The sequence below is a fragment of the Trichoplax adhaerens genome, genomic scaffold (assembly GCF_000150275.1).
Source record: "Trichoplax adhaerens TRIADscaffold_8 genomic scaffold, whole genome shotgun sequence".
Classification (NCBI taxonomy): Eukaryota; Metazoa; Placozoa; class Uniplacotomia; order Trichoplacea; family Trichoplacidae; genus Trichoplax; species Trichoplax adhaerens.
In genome coordinates, this window is record NW_002060950.1 from 2,071,096 (window position 1) to 2,093,405 (window position 22,310).

Genomic DNA, 22,310 nt, shown 5'->3' on the forward strand with positions numbered 1-22,310 from the left:
TCGATAATAAATTATACAATGCATTTGAGAATTGATATGGCATATGTTATATACCCAAGTATACATGTAAGTATCCCATAGTTTTGTTTTCCTAAACTGCCATTATGAATTGAAATTATTGAACTCTATGCTAATACAGTAGTGAATTAATCTACGACGTTGATAGTTTTTGTACATAAGACTCCACTGACATGTTTCTGGAAGATATTTTGACTACGATCAACTCTTAAATTCTTCCATTTTATCGTATCAATCTCATTGTCATCATTAGCCGGTATTCTCGTCCCTTCTTGTTGTCCACTACTGACAGAGCTAGCAACTGATCCACTCAAAGCACCACTTGCTGTCTCTACCTCCAGCGTTGTAGTCGGTTCTCGTTTTTCTGGTTGTTGCATTAGAATTTCAATTACTCTCATGCACATTCTAATCGAAGGTAACTGTTCGATTTGTGCACGCACACTTGGATTCAATCCAGCATTTTCTTGCTTTAAATAGTATGGTACCGACATAAAATCGGCTTGTAGCTGCTTTGCTCCAGCAACGCTGCAACATAGAAGGTGAAATAAGCTAATTCTCCATAATTAGGTTAAAAAGTATACGTAGCATTACAGTTATTGATATCTAAGGTAAACCCTTAAAAGTTTCTAATAATTATAATTAATAGTTACAGCACTAGTATATTATTATGCTGGAGGTAAAATAACGGAATTACCTGAATTTTATATCTTCCTTAAGAATGTAATTTGTCCATGAACTCATTACAGCCTCCACAGTTAAAGCTATCACATCATACTGATTTTCGTCGGTAATCTTCTGCACACCTTGCACTACAGGCTTAACCGTGGTCTCCAATACAGAATCAACATATGTATTTGGCTTTACATTGTCTAATACAGAGATGAAATACAGATTTTGAAAAATTAAATGAGGTAATACAAAAAAGTCCAACGCTTAACGAAGTCGTACTATCATTATGATAACCGTCAAAATATAAATTGCAGTATTTTAAAACATATAAAGATGAATAATGTAGAAAGAACTGTTAAATGCACGCACACTCATATCTAAAATTATTCCACATCTAATAGGATTATATTTTAGCCGCTGTCAAAAAATGATTCCCAGATATAATAATACCTATGTGCCTGAGTCTCCACTTCTTCTGTTTCGGCATTACTTGTTCCCAAATTTCGGAAGTTAACTTATAACAATCATTTTTATAATTTATATCCATTTTACTGGAGAAGGCCTGCAATTAATGTTGAGAATCATCTAATTGCTGACAACCTTAAATACGGATAAACAAAACTTATTGAACCTGTAAAGCAGCAAAATATTCTCGTGTAATGCATAGCAACCAAGTGCAGCGATCAGTTAACCAATTCTTATAATCGTAATTTGCAATGCTGCTACAAAGAGATTCACCAACATCAATGCAACTTTTTACGTCATCAAGAATAACTTTTAAATCAGATTTCCAAATAGCAACTAAATTTGGTAGATCCCAATTGGAAAAGTATCGACCGGCATCTCTTTGAAGCCAAATCAAAATAGAATTTATAGTAGCCACAAGGCGGCATAGAGTAGGATTGATTATGTTCAAGAAGTGCACAACCGAATGATAGTTGTTTACGTTGGTCTCATCGGATTCAATAAAGGATGAAACAACCTATTTCAAATAATAGTAACTTTCCTCAATGAAATTAAGCTTCAAAAACTTTTAAAGCTAAAACTTATCAATTAATGATTTCAGTAATTTCTAGAATTCAGATGATTTTATACCGGCAAGTATGTCCTTAATGTTGACAAGATGATGCTCAAAGGAACTTGAAACAATTTACACGTTGGAGTATTAATGTCATCAGAAGCTAGATTTCTTCTACAATTTTTATCCACCAATGACCCAGCAACTGCTTGGAAATAAGCTATCAAGGTCATAGATATGTCAGTATTATTTAAAAAATTACTTTCACATCAAACATTTACGAATAGCCCTCATACATCTCTGATACAAGTTTGCAACAGTAAACTGACTGAAAGTAATCCAGAAATTTTAACAACAGAAATAAAAGCACTGTACGGTCTGTACCCTACCTTCATCCCATCGGTATGACATATACAGTTGATGGATGAAAAATGACAAATCATGCAGCTGAAATGCTGTTCGAAGACTGGTACCAGCTTTGAATGATGATCAAAGAAAAAATGATCATTTTAGAAATTGTAGGTATTTATCAAGTTATCAACGATGTATCGTAGTCTAAAGTACACTATTTGCTCTTTAACTTTTGTAATTTAGCACCTACTATTTAGCTTTAATTGAACTAGTGGCAGTTACTTTGATGCTGTAATTTATTGAGATAATAAATCTTTTACTTGATGCTTACCGATCTGATTAGGAACTTGTAAAATCTCTATGAGTCTATTATAAGTACTTTCAGGTTGTATTATCAACGGTGATATATTCATTTTTAGTATTTTCTTCTTTGTAGTAATGGGAATTAGTGGTAATTTACAGCAATAGCTGTGATAGTATAAAACCAGCTGTTGCCAGAGTAATGCCAGATAACTGTCATAGATTTCTTGTTTGCCCTCTTCCTTGATCGCGATATCACTCCAACTGACTTGTTTTTTCAATGGTGAATGAGAGGCATCATTAAAGCATTCCGTTTGGTTGACAATATTAGCATTAAAGACACCAGAATCACTCATGCTTGAATCTGTTCGCCGGCGGTTTCGATATTTCCTTAATAACGTTGTTGAGGCTGCTAAAGAGGCTACTACCGTAGCACTGAATGATCTCTCCTTATTAATTCCTTTAACCATAAAATTTTCATCATTGGGGATTACTTTACGATCTCCTTCCGCAAATAATCTAGCGTTACAATTACTATGTAAGTAGTCGTACCACTGGTGAGCTCTACGACTAATGATCAGGCTTAAGACATCGCGTAAAGTAAACGATCTACCAATTTCAGTCATCCAGTGTAGAAATTTACCAGTCTTATATTGGCTATCATTTGATACAAAGCGTCGATATCTTTTCACTAATCTATTAAACATTTCTACGCTTTGAAATAATAAATGCAGGCTTACAGAGCTAACTTCTTCGCTATCAACGTAGCCTAATATTTGTAATTTGATTTCAATAACTTTTCTTAGCCACCAAATGGTACGATTTCTAATAATTCGTAAAAGACTTTCTGTACTCTTTAACTCGTCAGTCAATAGCGGTAAATAATGATCCAGCCAACGATCTTCGCTAATTTTACCTTTAATAACTTGTATATGACATAAATGATCATGTGTATTGGCTTCTTCACATAACAGTACACCGACATCGAAATGGCATTGGTCAAGCCAACTGCGGTCACTCTTCTTGAAAGAATTATCGATTTTTAATAATAACCGCAAGCTACTTTTGCCAATGGATTCGCATTCTCTCATGAATTTACTAGCAATCGATAAGTGGCTAGCACAAATCTTTTTAAATGTTAAGAAAGCCTTTCGCTTGCGTAGATTTTGCATCTTTTGATATTCCTCGCATAGCACTGGGGTCCTTCTGACATGGTAGAAGTAGCTTTGCTGGTAATTACTGGCAATGACATATTTTTCGAAAGGTGTAATTTTTTGAAATGATTCGGATAAAGTTTCGATAGCTTTGTCAATACCACTGGTTTTTCCTTTTGATACAGATACTGAGCCTAACTCCATGATAACGCGTTGGTTGCAAGATTTCAATACTGCAGAATACTGTATGGAAGTCTGTGTGAGTAAATAAAAATAATATCAATTACGTATTCAATTAGAATGATATACTAGATATTTGACGAGGCATCCTTAATCGTTCCCAGGTTAAGAAAGTGCTCGTACAGTCTCACTACCGTTGCTATGCCTTGCACTACTTCGTAAAGACTGCACAAAATTCAAGCCATCTATATTGAGAACATCCTGTGCGATGCCCTGTACATTGTACAGTCCATAACGCCATTTTTTCTCATTCTTACATGAAATTATACGCGTCGTTAATAACTAAAGATTATAGGCATTTACTTTATAACCAAATACATAAGCTACTTTTGCCGTATACTAATTATAAACGGCTACTTGAACTTGCCAATTCAGTACTGGATATCTTCCATGTCAAAATGAAAACAAATCATGCTTTTAACCAGCAGTTAATAATTTACAATACACACGATTGATACGAAGTGGAAGCAAGTTCAAGTACTGATTATTTATCTTGTGAAGCAGAAAATAGCATAAACTAGATTCAACTCAGTGTAGCAACTAAGAATGTGAAGTTCAAACTCTCCAATATCAGCCATCAATATGTGAAAATTAATTGCATCGCATACGCATATATTGATTAATTAATTAATCACCATAACAGTAAAAACAGAGACTATTAGTTTTCATAACATTACACCATCATCGGTTAAGATAAGGCACACCCAGTACTTACTATCTAATATATCAGCCCATTTGCTATCAATCGACGGCTATTATGGCTTTCCAAATAGGAAGATCGATAATTATGCTGTATAATTATCTACTCATCGAATTGCAGCTACACCAGGCCTTCGCTTTTCCAAATGGATTTACTGATCCACCGCAGACACGAGTGATGAAATATTCTGTGTATATATTTGTGCTGCCATGGTACTGCCAGGCAAGACTGAACTACAGTCCAGTCAGAAGGGGTTACAGTGTACAGTACAGCACTTTACTGTACTTTGTATTGTATACTGTACGGTACTGTACCAAAGATCGGAACGGAAAGAGATTGCTCAATGGCTCATCTCTTTGTCTGCTGTGTCGGAACTCGGAAGTATATATTCAGTAGTTTACTGTGCCTTATGTTCAACCAATTGGCCAAAATACCAATAACTAAATTGGTAAGTGATCAAGCTTAGAAGAGATTATTATAAGATTCTATTTATAATCAGTAAAATATCCAAAGCAAGCTTAATCATCCTTATTTCTGAAATTAATAGAGTGAATCAAGTGTTTAAATAAAATTAGTCTCCTAAACTGTTGCCATTAGCAGAGTGGCGCAGCGGAAGCGTGCTGGGCCCATAACCCAGAGGTCGGTGGATCAAAGCCACCCTCTGCTAACCTGACGTAATGTCGGATATTTTTTTTTTTATGCTATGAAGACATTTGTATATTTTTGCGAAATTGATAACAGTATAATTCAGTATTTTAGAACGAGCAGGCAAACTAAATATAATTGACTGACATTCGGGTTAGTATTGCCTTCAATTCAACTAAATTATCAGTGATAGTAGCCGATACAAAGGATAAGTGAGATAAAAAATCTCGCAAAGTTTTATAAGTTTAGTATCAGCTGGAATATTATAATGATGTCTTAAGCTTATAAGGGATTGTACAACAAGGGATAGGATAAGAGCAAACGAAGGAATTTTAGAATTACCATTAATATGCTCGTAGTTATCCTGCACGTTAGGGAAGCTGGCAGTATGTCCCCGATAGAAAAAGTGATACAGAGTGAAGTGATAACAATAAGAACGTGAGCTAACATATGCAACTATACTAAGCACTTAATATGACATTGAATAGTATCGTCTGTTATTGACTATCATATTACAGTGATAGGATAAGAATATAGTCACAGTACATACTGTACAGTACAAGTATATCATTATTAAGTAATTATACATGCTTAATCTTCTCTAGCTTCAGCCAAAGGGCAGTTATACGTACGTGTATATTGTATCAAAATTTATCGTTTTATGAATTGTTAAATATAATGGAAAAACTCTTATAATAATTATATAATTACACAAAGTTATCTGTTGCATGCAATAAATTGTATTATTTATACTGTATAATAGATGAACTGTTCGTAGTCCTAGTAGTACAGGCCTTTATTTAGTGCAATTCCAGTTTAAAGTTTTTATCATCTATTTATTAATTATTCTTTAGAATACATCTACACTCAATTAGAGCAATAATTTCCCCTAATATGGCTATATTATGTATTCATATCTGTCATAGAAGTATATGTACTATGATAAACATCTAAGTGTCGCTATGAGTGTTTAAATCGTTAATTTTAGAAATTAAATGATTTACTATATCAAGTAAGGCAATTTTAATTTAAATTACTGCAATAATACATATATGGTTAAAATATCTGCAATCTCCCATAATTTAACCGATACATGATATCATGTCAATTGCAAATTTAACAACCAATTCAAATTTGCTAACGCAATACAATATTTTTTCCGTTATTTTATGGAAAGCGACTACTATTTTTCTCCAGGCAGTTCTTATTCATAAGAGTATACGCATAAATATGCCTGTCGCGAACAAGCATCATTATTATTAGTTAGAGAAGCTTATTATGCTGCAGGTTGCCATAGTAACCAGCTTGTTGTAACGATGACCGACGTCATATTTCCTATTTTCTATATTGATATCTACGATAATTAATTGATAGCTGGGAACATGCTACATGAGAGTAATTAATCTTTACAATCGTAACCCGTTGATATTAGTAAAACAATAATTACAACAAAGTGATAGCGCTGTATTTTTAATAGAATTATTAGTTCTAAATTGACTTCCTTATTTTTAATTTGATATTACCATAGTCTGTCTAGAAGCTGATGTTTACCAACTTTAGGGCTTGAGAAACAGCTTCATCTAATACTCGCCCAATATCACACTCTTCGACATTAATGCTTGTGTAGAGACCTTAACTGTATCGTTACCAGTAAAGTATGGAAGGAATTGGAAGTGAGCCAATTCCGATAGTGTCTACTACGAAGACCGTTTCGGACATTCTTTCCAATCATGATTCAGATTCTGAACCACAAACTGATGAAGTTGAAGAATACTTGAAAGAAAGAGCCGAACACAATTATCCACAGGCGCTATTTCAACTGGGCCATTTCTATTTTGAGCAGGAACGTTATGCTGAAGCCAAGATAATTTTTGAAAGAATACACGATAAAGACTATCAAGCGAAGTATTTGTTGGCAGTTATGCATTATGATGGAATTGGAACTGACGAAAATTATGTAAGACTATTAGATTAGAAGAGACACTTATATGCTTTAGAATTGATTATAAGACAATCTTTATATTACATTTTCCTACGATATCCATCAATTTCGGGTGACATAAGGAATTTAGCTTTGCTGGATACTAGAGTTTGTTTGGAAGCAAAGTTAGACTTAATAGAGTTTGTTTCATAATAGGAACTTGGAATACAATACATGCGCGAGATAGCCACTGCAAAGAATAAAGGAATGTCTAATTTAATAGCAAGTGCGAAGTACAATCTTGGTAGGGCCTATTTTCAAGGATTTGGAGTCAAACAATCTAATGAAAAGGCAGAGAAATTATGGATACAAGCCGCTCAAGGAGATGACGAAGGAAGCGTTAAGGCTCAAGCTGCTTTAGGATTATTTTATTCTCAAGAAGAAAATGTAGATCTTGAAAAGGTCCTTATCTTATGACATTATTATATGACATGATTGAGTTTTAGTTTTTCGTAATATAAAATAACGACGTAGTCAGGCAGTCACGATTTTTGTTGCTATACTACAGCAAACATTTAAACCTAGAAATTTACATGCGCTTTTTCAATTTGTTTAATGTCTAGGCATTTTATTGGCATAAGATAGCTACAGCAAATGGGAGTTTAGAAAGTCAAGGTAATATAGAGGAAGGCTTTACCTATAGTTGCATAACGACAATTTCTCGTAAGCTTTAGCCTAACCTAGTTTTTTCTCTGGTTAGGAGCACTCGGAGCTATGTATTGGAAGGGCCAAGGTACAAAGCAAAACGTTGAAGCCGCACTCAACTGTTTTAAACAAGCTAGCGAAAGAGGAAATGTTTACGCGCAAGGATGTCTTGTAGCTCATTATTATACAAGGAAACTATACAAAAGAGCTGTCGAATTAGCTAAAACGTAAGATAACTTCTCTTATACGTGTTGCTTTCATGACCAATTATTCAATTAGCATTTAAATTGCTTAGTAACTTTATTTTTCCGTTAATATTCTGCCTGAATATAGTAGCATAGATTTACTACAGTATGTAATTTAATATTTTAAGTTATAAAGAGACTAAATACAAAATGAAGGTCTATTACAGAATTTCATCCGCTACGTCTAGTGTAGTCTGAGAATTATAATATTATACTGTAGATCTAGTATTCTTCGAATTGTCGATTGAACAAATAAATGGAGACGCTTATCATAGAAAAGCCGCTTGAGTGCTAATTCAGCTACATTACCAAAGTTTTATTATTGTGGTAAGCATCTTATTACTAAATTAATTAGGGTTACGACAAACGATGGCATTTTCGAAACAGCAAGATCCACTGATTGCCTACCAAGCTATATTATTAAAGGGATGGCAATGTCATGCTTTTATTATGCTCGCTGTCTTCAGAATGGCTTAGGGGCTACCAGGGATACTTCAGAGGCTAAGAAACTCTACTCAAAGGTAATCTTGCCGTAGATAACATGATCAATAGGTAGTACGATTTTAAATCATCACAACTCTATAAGTACTATTTCCAACTCAATTACAATATGAATCTTTATCAGATTATACACGCATATAGTTAACATATTTAAAAATGTAGAAACTTTGACGTAGTCTAAATAAAACATATATATTGTAGCAGGAATTTAAACTTTAAAGATTTGCTAACTCTTTACGAGCATTTTTTGGATGCAAATTTGCTACTTGTTATGTATCCATTAATATTATTATTTTGTACGATAGTTACTCCAAGAACAGCTGGTAAAAATTGATCTTTTATTTATTGACATGTGTTTATATGTTTCCACTAATAACATAACATGCCATCATCATATACGAACTTTATTAGCTATATTTAGGGTTATGATGTAGGCTATGTTATTTTATATAGTAAAATCTTACACATCCATATTAAGAGTTACAGACGATTATATATTAATATTAAATATTACATACTCCTTTAATTCACCTTATAATTATAAATTACTTATTCTTACAATACTGTACACATCACTTCTAATATAATTTTTTATAAAATTTTGTATTAGGCCTGCAAGTATGACTTAGATGTGGTTGCCGCTCTTCAGCAAGATATGACTTTTGGATTCATATAGCAATAGAGTCTTATCGTCAATAATAGCATTTCTCTTTTATCAAGCTTATATTGCGTATTCTTTTAAATATTTATTAAATTAATGTACATGATGTTTAAAAATTCATATTACTATGCCGCATATTTCTTAAGTATTCAGATTTTAAATTTTAAACTTCAATGTTTATACATAAATTTATCTTAAAGAAATTTATGTGAGTAAGTTGTATACCTCAAATACCAGAAGATCTATAATTAACTTGGACAATTTTTATAGATTTACGTATTAACTTAATAACCAGAACATACTTATACGATGAGAAATAACAATACCGCTTGATTTCCCTTACATTGGCGTTATTATCTTTCTTATATACGTAGATATTCATTCGTAAACGCAATGGCTGTTGGTCTAATGAACTAGTAAATATATTAATTAATTAATAAAATAAGTACAGTTATCTTAAAGCAGTACCCTCAAAAATGTGCTTATCATCATCAAGGAGAGTTTTACTTTAAAGTTGTAGACCAGAACGATTATTTCTATAAGAGGACTGAGACAATTCTCTACTGGCATGAGAATCTCACAGTAAAGCATATTTAACTCTGATGTTGGAAGGGCTAAATAAACTTATGATTTAATTTAAATTGTAGCATCGACCCTTCAGTTAACGTTAATGATAAAATATTTTATAACATAGTCACTTATCCTTACTCAAGTATGGTTATTAGCACTGGTAAATTGATAACGATCCTTGAAATCAATCATTGGTCTTAATTATCTATATGCGTATGTACTGGTATACTCGCATAATAAATCTATGTTACAATTGAATCGTATATACAAAGGTTTAGATGCTTATTGCAGTTAAAGTTTGAAACACCGTATATAAACTTAATCGTTCTCTATGCATGCTGAAGATAGACTTTTCAAGCTGCAGTATTTGCGTAGATACCAATAATGTCTTAGCGATAACTGTTATATTTTACGTAATGAGTTCTACTCCACAAGTAAGATTTGTAACTGACTATATTATTAAAATGCCGGTTATTTACTGTATAACTATTCCAGCTTACACCTTTCGCCTTTTTGCGTCGTGGCATTTAACATATACTAACTATTACAGCTATCATTTACTTTACAACATATGGTTATCTGTAGTAAATTATCAGTCCGCCTTTTACAATATAATCATGCACGGTATTGCAAGACTACAATACAATCATCATATTACAAATACTTCTATAGATGATATTCTAATCACATACTTAAAGCTCTATCAAATAGCTAATGTAACATATATCTTAGCTAATATCTAACGCTATGTACAACAATAACAAATACTATGCTAATTTGATTTGTAAGTTTAGATAATTTTAGAAGAAAACTGAGAAATTATTCGTTATTATTCGTCATGTAGTAATCGATCAGCTTCTAAATTATTAGCTAATGGTAGCCTTGTAGTATTTTGTTAGAATACTGTAGGACCTGGTTAGGTTTAGTGAGTCTATTAGTTGGTAAGCTGATTGACGTCAAGGCTTACCTTACTGTACAAAATCTATCTAGTAATTCCCTTATTATAGGCGTAACAATGGTAATTCATGAAGGCTCTTACATTATGTTTCTTTAATTCATAAAGTTATGCAGTTTTCATGATAATGTTAATTAAACTATGTACCGTAGGTAATTATGAATCGATATCAATGAATACTGTTTAGATTAATTATTACTTATAAAGCCTGTATATGATGATGTAATGTAATAAATATTTAACTAAATTTTGAAGAATACAGTACACCATTCAAGGTGTTGATCGACTAAAAATCTCTTATTTTATCCCTAAATGCTGGCCCTTTCCCCATCTTCAATGCCTATCTTATGCGTACGTACATTCGGATCTAGATTCACGTCTGTTATATAATCACTTAATTTTATCTTCCAATATACATGTACAGTATAATTACTTATTCTTTACAATACTGTACAGTGTACACAGTATACGGTGTAGGCATCGTTTATCATAACTCAATTTTAGATCCAATAATTTACGATTAGTTCAGCAGTCTATTAACCTATTGCAAGGTTGTTAAACCGAAATTTCCCTTTACAGTACTAGAGTATTAACTCAGTGTAATACTCGTATACTGCATTGTTAGGGTTGCATGTGTCCATACATGTAATTCATGTACAGTACTATATTGAGTGGCATTATAACATTGAATAATTTAAATTGCTACAATAGTAATTTTTAGTCCATCCCTCAATAGATGTAAACAACTTTTGCAGTATTGAAAATTATGAAGTTGATACCTGTAAGCCAACTGTGTAATAACTCCTTAAGTAAACAATATCGTACTTTCTTATGCATCGATTGCATTACGACGATCGCTATAAGCAGTAATAGTATAGTATCAAGAAGCTTTCTGCTTTGTTTTCGTGCTTGCATTTGTATTTCAACATAACTTCTGCAAAATCCATAGCTGTACCTACTTAATCGACTCGATAACACTATTTTGCGTGTTGTTGATACCATATACTGTAGTTTCCTTCTTCGTAGAGGATGAATTTCACGTATTGTGATGGACAACTCCACCTATTTTGGCTCGTGTAAACTACTGTCTAGACGGAATAGACATCGTTCGATTGTCCTAATTTTAGTATGTCATCTTTGATTACTAAGCTGTTACGCGTGCAATGACTTTACAAGGACTGCTATGGATTACTGAAGAAAAGTAAATTTCTAGTAATTCATAAGTTATTCTGTAATTCCACCTGTTGATGAACCGTTAACTGATCATTACGGAGTCCAGTAAGGACATTGCAACGCATCCTCCATTCATCTATTGATGTATAATTCTGTTGTTTTAATACTGTATCGTATACACATTTTCAATTGCAGAATGCTCACGTATAAAACATGATCCTCTGTCTATTGGAGCATTGATATAAGCGAGTATTACTGCTATATATTTTACTACAAGTAATTCATTTTTGACCTCGAGCACATTTCATAAATTGCCATCTTTCATCAGAGTCGTGGTGCTATGCATCGATTTTACATGTGCCTTCGAACCTTTCTACGAGACTGTAGTTATAAACAGCTTTCCGTTCTTAAGATTGAGCAGTAAGAAAATTCAAAGACTATTGAAAAAAATAATATTATTTTTAATACGACTACCATGCTTAGTGTGCTGGCTTTTTGCGGTCCATCCCCAAAATGTCCCACCGTCTGTCATGCCGGCAGTCTGTATAACGTGCATCGTGACTGACAGACTGCAGAAACGCTTCTGGTAGAACTTTGTGTCGAAGTCGTTGGTACAGTAGAGTCATCAACTACTGTACTGTACAGTATATAGTACAGTACGGCCATCCGTGGACTCTGTCGTACGTCCATCCGTCCACACAGCACCGCCAGAAATCTAAGGGTGGGTTATTCAGCCTCATATGGCTTCCCTTCACCCTTTCAATTTCCTCGGATGGCGTCACACCGTACCCGCGTCACTCTCGCCTTTCGTACTGTAGGTAGTGTTGGTGAGATTGAGACGTACGTGAGATTGACACGTTATTACTGACTGACGCGTCGACCACACACACTTTCTTGTTGTACGTGTTGAAGAAGTCGTGAGTAGGAAGATGCCGCAACATTATGGCCAGCCTAGCTGCTTCGATAAAGTTAAATTTGGTGTCATGATAGGTTTTGCTGTTGGAATGAGTTCTGGAGCATTATTTGGAACTTATTCTGCTTTTAGGTATGCAATCCTTTGCCTTGTTAGTTTAATTGTTGTTGCTGTTGAAGGGATCCTACACGTGTACTGCATGTCAAGATATTGGTCACGTCGATGGATGTTGTGCAAATGGACGAATTGATTGCAAGCTGGACTACTCTGGTCCACAGTTCAATCCGAGCCATAATGCACACCACTGCCGCAGTAGAATGATTGCAATATGACAGTACTACAATATCTGCGTAAATGCTAGCCATGAATGTTGCAAATCAATGGATACTGATGATCTTGATACGCTTACGCTTATGGATAATACAGTACTGTTAGTTGCAGTGGTCTGCATTCTGATCCCGACCTAGTCAGACGAGACTCTTGACTGCATCATTTCTAATCCATCAAGTAAATGCTGACACCGCTTGATGATTAAAAGCATGCAACTGTTCTTAAGGTCAACCCAAGATAGTTCAATATTTTTATTTTATTGCATGCTGTATACTCTGCTTATTCCTGTACTGCAAGTTTTTTCAGCAGCTCGACACAGCCTCTTGTCTTGATCATGCTTTCCCGTTCCATTGCAATACTCTTTTAACACTCCAATTTAGATTATCCTTACTACAGTTGTGGTCAATCCTTATTTTACAGTCCTGTCATCATCATAATAGTCACAGGATGATGATCTACGTGTAACATATATTGTGCATCATATTACATATGCTCTCTCGATATATCGCAGCGCTTGCTATATGGATGGTAGTAACCACATCCACATCATTTTTAACCTTTTCTACTACTATGCACTCGTATGCTGAGAGTATTGTATGTATATCTAATTATCTTGCGATAGGTATGGTAGCAACCACATACAATACACATCATTCTCAACGCTTTCTGCTACTATATACCCATACGTTTAGAGTAATGTATGTACATCGAATTATTTTGCGATACGCCTAGGTATAGTAGCAACCGCATACACCTCATTCTTAACGTTTCTACTACTGTATGTACAGTACATACTCGTATGCTTAGAGAAATGTATGAATATCGAATTATTTTACAGTAGGTATAGTAGCAACCATATATAAATCATTCTTAATGTTTTCCACTACGATATGTACTCGTATTGCTTCGAGTAATGTGCGTATATCTCATTATTTTGCCATAGTTGGAGTAGCAACTACATACACATCATTCTTAACGTTTTCTACTACTATATGTACATACTTGTATACTTAGAGTAATGTATGGATATCTAATTGTTTTGTAATAGGTATAGTAGCAATCACATACACATCATTCTTAATGTTTTCTACTACGATATGTACTTGTATACTTCGAGTAATGTACGTATATCTCATGATTTTGCCATAGCTTTAGTAGCAACGTCATACACATCATTCTTAACGTTTTCTACTACTATATGTACATACTCGTATACTTAGAATAATGTATTGATACCTAATTATTTTACGATAGGTATAGTAGCAACCATATACACATCATTCTTAATGTTTTCTACTACGATATGTACTCGTATACTTCGAGTAATGTAGGTAAATCTCATTATTTTGCTATAGGTATAGTAGTAACTACCTTCACATCATTCTTAACGTTTTCTACTACTATACGCGTATGTACACATATGCTTCGAGTAATGGACGTATATCTAATTATTTTACGATAGGTATAGTAGCAACCACATACACATCATTTTTAACGCTTTCTACTACTATGTACTCGTATGCTTCGAGTAGTGTACGTATATCTAATTATTTTGCGTTATGCATGGTAGCGACCACATACACATCATTCTTAATGTTTTCTACTACTATATGTACTCGTTTGCTTAGAGTAATGTGCGTATATCTGATTAATTATTTATTATTGAATCTATAGTATGTTATCTACTGGATGTTAGCTTCTAGTCACCTTCATTATCGCATAGGCAGCAAATACTTGACTACAGTTTAAAAATTGTAGCAATCTAACCCGAAATGTTTACTAACTACCGTTACGCAACTGTCAGCATCTATTCGTTTACAAAATTACTCGTCCTAACTTAATTGATAACTGTACGCGTATGTCTATTTCATCAGCCGATCAAGATTGATACTGGGATTTAGCTCCAATTCTCTTTTGTAGGATACGTTAATACTAAAGAAATAAATTATTCGTTAATGGATATATATTCTACTTTTAGAATGGGACTTCGAGGAAGAGAGCTATTGTCGACCGTCGGAAAGATCATGCTACAAGGTGGTGGCACTTTTGGTGTCTTTATGGGAATTGGGTCTGCAATACGCTGCTAAACCCTTGCAATTGATGTTATATTTAATGCCTAATTTTCAAAATGTTTATAATATAGTATAAATAATAATATCTTTATTGACATCACGATTGCTTCCAACGCTACAAGCGTTAGCTAACGCCATTTCTTCGTGATATCGTTAAAGGTAAATCAGTACGTCTACGTAGACAGCAGTAATTTTGTATTGTGGTTTCTCCTAAGCAGTAGTAGTTATTTTTTCTGCTAATTTGTAATTGGAAATTCCGATACTTCATGTCTGATATTATGCGAAATACCCATCTGCTCCGTTGAAATGTCTATTACTTGAAGAAACCGAAATTTGTATTGGAATTATATCAATCTAATAAATGTATTAGTAAACCATTTAGTCAATCAGCTTGGCAACGTTTCCGTCTCGCTTTGCCATTGTATGCTATTTGAAGATTCTAGTATAGTTGAACAACCGAAAGTAAGGTAAAACTTTTTATCTGTGACAGCGTTCAATAAACTAAATCCTGCAAGTAATAGTCCTTATCTGCTGTACACAGTCATGCAGTAATGATGATAATAATGAAAAATGCAAGAATCTTCCGTATTGCATCAATGTAACCGTATTCGTGACTTGCTCAAATTTTATCAATCAATAGTATTCAAATACACAATGCGAGGGTGCATTGTATTCTTTAATAGGCTAGAATAGTGTAGTCGACCACATTTGGCTTAACGAGGCTAAGACTGGGTAGACTACATAGTAGAGCATTTCAACGATCAGCAGGAAATACTATAATAATAATATATATATGAGTATTTTGCATGCTACTTTTCTAGTTCAAGCACTTTTAATTGGACATCACGCCTACACTAAATTTTAAAAGTATGTTAGCCTGCAGATAACTAAAGTTGCTATCTTACCGGCGAAAGTACGATATAAAAATTATCATGTGCATGTACACTTCTTGGTTTATAACTTTTAATTGTATTGCTATTAAATGCATAGAACCTCTATAGTAACAATAATATTTTAATTCATTAAATATAGATAAAAATTAGAATAACCAAACATAATAATCCGTTCCCAAGGGTTAATCAAAACGTACAAGGGACTAAACATACAAAAAGATACTATTTATAATCTTCATATCGTTAATGATAAAAGGTAAGAACGGATATAATAGTATTTTTCTCCTTTAAAAATTAAAAAACTCTAGTATTCAACGCTATGGTAAAACCGTATAGATATTACCTAGCCAGAAATAGCCCAAACCGCCTATATTCATTACTTGGCATTGTGAGATTACACTTTCATATGATATAATAATATAATCGAGCAATTGTTAAAACTATGAGTCATCATGCACTTATATGGCTGAAAAGTATTGCCTTTAGGTTACATGCAGAAATCAATACAGTATTATTACTGCTTTCAAGAAAAGAGCATTATAAAGAAGGAACGACAAGAATTACTCTTCGGACCGTTATTAATGATTCAATTGCTTCAGAAAAGTTATTATGTCTACAGAAGGTGATATCTTTTGAAAGCAGACAATAGCTACTTATTGATTGTCGTTCATATTAACAGTAAATTTAGAATCTGTGACTATGGTAAGACTGTTCATTTCCTATAGTTGAGTCAAGCAGTGTATGAAGCGATGACCAACAAAAATGTACATTAATTTTCGTTGTTAGGTATCCGCCAAGTACATCGTATGATATCTTATCTTTAGTTGATTCAAGTGAATTAATTAATTAATAGTTGGAAATGTTTAAACCTAATTCCTACAGTCTACATGTAATTTTTACGATACAGCAACATCCTTACTATAAGTAACTACTAAACTTAAATAACGTGGTTAATTTTTTGTTAGCGTGAGAATGGTCAGTTTACGTTTAACAATAATTATAATCAAAGTATATATGGTAAACTACAATAATTAATTTCTTTTAGAATAAGAGTCATATTAGACTATGACAATAGATGAATCATCGTATTAGGAGTTAACACTAAAGAAGAAACCACATGGACGATTATGTGTTCTTACTGTAAACTAGAACTTGCTTAAATAGCAAAAAAACTGTCGCATAGTACTCTTCTTTCAATACATTGTACACTTAGCGAATTACCGTATAATTTTATGCTTTTATTATAAGACCTGGTTAGAGTGGAGCGATACTTGCTCATAGAATGGTTATTTTCTTAATATTTTGTAAAAATATATTATTAGACCTATAATTGATTTTATTTTATTAATCTAATATTGCAATTATTATTCTATCAATGAAGTTAAAATGATGGAACAAACGCTTTATATGCCCAATAACTAGTAACAATAATAGTGCTTTGTTCCGTTTAAACTTTGAAGTCTATGTTGAGGAGGCTAACATATGTAGTATATGTGATGCATGAATGCTACTAATGCTAAAATGTCGTGCTAAAATGGCGTAGTAAAATGAATGTAAGGCCAAGATTTTATTAAATCTTATTTATCTTAACGTTATTATATGCGATTATCCATCGATCAATCAATTACTCATTGATTTACAGTCATAATTTATATAAATTTTTTGAATAAATTATCATCAATGAAAGTCTAATTAATTATACATACTATAATTCCAATTTGAGAAATTTACTTAGGTAAGTTACATGCGATGCAATATTTTACTTGCATTTGCTAACATCACGTTTAATGAATGATTATTTTGTTGAACATGAACAGAACTGGCACCACTGTCCGCGGTTTGTCAATCCTGAATTTAAGTTTTATTCTATCTGCATATTTAACAAAGACAAAATTAACTAATTATAAATTAATTAAAGAAAAATGGTCTTTCAGCAACTTTAAATTAGATCAAAGTGGATACTATAGTTGAGTAAGGTACCTTTATTAAATGTTAAAAATCGCTAATTTCATAATTCTAAAATATGATTTACAAGCTACTTAACGTGCAGCCAAAGAATTTGGCCAATTTTAGATTGCCTATGCAGCGTTCCCTGAAATGTGGTAATAAGTTTTTAATACAGTTTTTATACCGTAAACTGTGGCAGGAACGATAACCTGTTGATTCGGCTATTTTTAGCTGCATGTCTTGGCCATGTTAATTTTCTTAGCAACAAAACAATAGCCATTTAAATCATAGTCTATTAGAACTAACTGCTAGTCATAATGAAAAGTACTTTACAATTATCAATATGCATAAATTGCAGTTTCATGAGTCCAATTTTATTCAAACCTGATCCATGAAGCTATATAAGTCATTATTCTGATTGCTGCCTTAGCAACAAGATCAAAATAAGTAAAGCATTGAAAGTCTGGAAAAAGAGGCAAAACTTACGTAATCATTACTAAAATACAAATGGCCCTACTATTCTTACTCCTGAAAATAAGGTAAGCGATAATTTTACTCAAATAATCATAGTTTAAGTCTCTAAATTGAATGAGTCAATAATTATCGTAACTGATTATTAGATAAAAATAGCTAGACAAAATCAAATGAACTCTCATTTACAATAACGATATTCTTATCATCATGTAAAGCAGGTGGAAAATACGAGAATGGTGTTGCCAACACTTCTATCGATTAAATTAACCATATATGAATTATACCGTACAGTAGAAATGATTATCTGTTTCGTGCAGTTATTCCACCAATCTTTAGAATCAAAAATTTTAGTAACAGAGTATACTTATTCCCTTACATCCCTAAAATAGATAGCCTATGTAAAATTAGCATTTGTTATAGAACACCAGATTATTAATTAACATTATATATTCTTAGATCGCAAAATTTTCTTGAAATGATAGCTCGACAGAAATCATTCAAGAATGAATAAAATTCAATTTTTTGCAGCTATCAATGTTTTAATTAGACAAAAATTATCGACTACTATTCTACATGAAAGTTGAGCAATAAAATGATAACAATGACTCGTGAGAGGAAGATAAAACAATGATAGAATGATTATCATGACAGAATGCTATTGTTCGACAATTTGTTCTGCTCAATGAGCATTAATAATACCCTACGATATTTTGTCTACGGTATATGACTTATCTCATCTTTATGAATGAATCATCATTCTCGTGTGGTGTTTTTCAATATGTACGAGATTATCAAAAAATTTTATATCAAACTGATAAAGCAAATAATCGGACCATGATTAAAAGGAATTGGTTCACTTTAGTTAATAAGGGAAAATCTTTCAGTTGCAGATTTCTTAAATAATTCTACCATTTGAACAAAGTCGAACATGTATTATAGGAAAAGAGAAGATTTTTAGTTAATAATTAGTAAATAGATTGATGGTAGAAGAAAGTTAATTTAAAAATATCATATAATAAATTTGAACTTTAAACATGATCAAATGCTTTAACAAGGCAATGATAATGATCAAGTGATGAGGATCCAATGCCAACGTTATGGCGCACAATTATTTTAGTATGACGATGAATTGTATTGGAAGTAACTAATTTGATGCTGCTATATTCAAAAAATTGATGTTTCATTTCTAATTACTAGGTAAGTGAACATGGATGGTTTAGTTGTATATTTAATTTAAAAAATATAACTTCAATTTCATTCTTAAATTTAACATTAATAGATACCGTAATAATAAGCAATGACAAAACAGGAATCAGATGATGCTCAAGTACGATGGAAGAGTTTTATCGTTCAATTACACTAGTCGAAAATATAACAAATAAAGAATGATATGGTAAGAAGTGGACTAATCAATTCTAATTTAAGAGATTAATAACAAAAACCAATCATGAACATTTATCATTAAAGTTAGTTCTTTATCATCAGGTCTAGATTTTAATTTTAATAAACTTAAATGCAATCATGATGTTAATTATCTCTTCTCTACTATATTATGATGAAGGGAATCTATGTATGTTTGAGAGTAGCAAATTTACAACCGCCTACATTTTAAATTTATCAAGCGAAAAATAAGGATATTTTTTCTTTCTATAATATCTCCGTAGAATTATATATAGAAGAATGTTGTCCCTAAAGTAATTTCTTTGTCTGTATTGATCTCAGTCTAATCCAAACTACGTGTACTACTTTATTATACTTTAGGCGATAGATTGGTATACACTATATGCCACTTCTATTAGAGTACAGATCGACAGAGAAAGTACAAATGTCTTCTTCATTATGTAATTCTTAATTAATCAAAAATAAGTAATACTAGCAATACATTAATCTGCTGACATGAACGTATACTACAGTATCGATGAAAGTGCTGATACAAGGACAGACAGCATGGATGAGAAGTTAATATAGGTACAGTAGTTATAGGTAGGTAACGTAAAAGGTACGTATGCGTAGATTTGTCGATATGAAATGTGTACTAATCAATAAATAAATTTAATAAATTGAACAATTTCTTCATACCCTTTTTTTACCTCTACGCAAGATATTTACAGTATTGATGGAAATATATGCACAGATAGGATATAAAGGATAGAATATGTATCAACTAATAAAATAATTACAAAAATTAGATAATATTTTATCCATTTTTGATTAGTGTTCAATGGCAACAATTCTATATTATAAGCAACTTAGTATGGTATTCAAAGAAATAAATTTAAGAATCAGTCTAGCGAATCTATAGCTAATTCATGATTAGACTAATGTCTTAGCAATTAATCATTATCGATGTTTGCGAAGGAGTAAAGTCCATCGCTTAAAATTGTTAGCAAGGATAATAGATTGATTTATTAACTTCAACGGTGTAATACATTTTGTCCTTGTTTGTACTTTACTAATCAGGTTAATTTAAAGGATAATAATAGTTGTTATCTATTGAGTTTTGTTATGATGTGGAATAACGTCTTAATTTAGTGACATGATTATAATTCCTCTATCTATGAATTTAATATGCAGCTTGATGACTAGTATTTTTTGATCATGCTGCACCATTCAATCAACTTTAATTTGTATGTATTGGTTATTACACGAGAAAAATAATAATTATAATTAGAAAAATGTTATGCAATCAGTTAACGCAATGGAGTTATTGCTGACAATTATCAAAAGTAGTAAACGAATGCCATCAGGAAGAGAAAAAAATTTTCCTCTATAAATAGAAGAGAGTTGAGGAAATCATTGTATGCTTTAATGATTAATGATTATCATTATTGGATTCAATATTTTTGTCCTCCTGCGTCTATGTCTTATATTTGTAGTTAGCTTATAATGATAGACAGTAATTATTCCATCTAGCCTACTGTAGAAATGAAGTTGGGGACAATAGATTGAATCAACTTTGTTATCAATACAAAAACAAATTTTTGCATGGATCTTATTTCATATTTTCCATTTTAGTTTTATTTCCTCATTTACGTCAGTAGCATCAAGTTATGCATGCATAAAATGGAAAGGCATTATTTCTATTAGTTAATTATTAGACCACCTGGTGTAGGAATCAAAGGCTAATAGATTAATTCAATAAGATCAAGTAATTAGCTATTTATAATAATCGCCATCGACATCATCATCATCATCATCACTAGATATTAAGATGGATACATGATTGCAATAGTATGCATTAAGCAAATTCTATTGATTTAGCTTAAACTGGAAAACGACTAACTACAGTACAGGAAAAAGTAAGTGGGATGCACTTCTTCCGCTCTGACAATTTGAAAAATGGCTAAAAGTTAAAAATTTGATTGCTATCATCATCTTGATTAATCAATAACGAACGAATAATAATTCCAATATGGTTGTAAATGAGTTTCATTTCTTTTTCCCGTCTTGAACAGATCGTGATCATAGCTAGGATAACTTTAATGATGTATTTTAATATAGGAGAAAAAAAACAAAAATCTGAATGAAATCAATTGGAAAGACTGAATTCTAGCACGTGCAAAGGCTATAATAAGCTAAAGATCATTCTTAAAATTGATAATACAGGCCCAATAAAGTGAGAATAAACCAGGAAGAATTTTAATGCTATCAATACAAAACAAGGAGGATGTCCATGATAGTTTACTAGAAATAGAACTTGAAAATAGTATAAATTAATTTCTTTTCTTTTCATTTTGTGTCATGATGGCGTTATGCAAAGGTGATTGAAAGAAAAAATGATCAAAAACGCAAATAATTAAAGTTGAATATTTTATCTAATTCTTTGTTTGATCTTATGTTTTTGGGAGGGAGCTA

The 22,310-nt window shown here is 32.3% G+C and overlaps 3 protein-coding genes across 3 annotated transcripts; 2 read left to right on the forward strand and 1 right to left on the reverse strand.

The window, feature by feature from the left end:
• Positions 1–146: 146 nt before the first annotated feature.
• On the reverse strand, positions 147–3,714 carry TRIADDRAFT_58661 (uncharacterized protein; the record flags this gene model as incomplete). The annotated part of the gene is made up of 7 exons (XM_002114770.1): positions 147–543; positions 713–887; positions 1,138–1,249; positions 1,319–1,669; positions 1,783–1,925; positions 2,095–2,181; positions 2,388–3,714. 7 exons carry the CDS (start codon positions 3,712–3,714, stop codon positions 147–149), a joined length of 2,592 nt encoding a protein of 863 aa, XP_002114806.1.
• A 3,038-nt stretch (positions 3,715–6,752) lies between these two features.
• Positions 6,753–9,143, forward strand: TRIADDRAFT_58662 (uncharacterized protein; the record flags this gene model as incomplete). Its single annotated transcript, XM_002114593.1, has 6 exons — positions 6,753–7,052; positions 7,233–7,478; positions 7,640–7,691; positions 7,777–7,948; positions 8,322–8,487; positions 9,078–9,143. The coding sequence occupies 6 exons, from the start codon at positions 6,753–6,755 to the stop codon at positions 9,141–9,143; spliced, it is 1,002 nt and encodes a 333-aa protein (XP_002114629.1).
• Positions 9,144–12,755: 3,612 nt separating this feature from the next.
• On the forward strand, positions 12,756–15,156 carry TRIADDRAFT_50610 (uncharacterized protein; the record flags this gene model as incomplete). The annotated part of the gene is made up of 2 exons (XM_002114594.1): positions 12,756–12,871; positions 15,048–15,156. 2 exons carry the CDS (start codon positions 12,756–12,758, stop codon positions 15,154–15,156), a joined length of 225 nt encoding a protein of 74 aa, XP_002114630.1.
• Between the last annotated feature and the right edge of the window lie 7,154 nt (positions 15,157–22,310).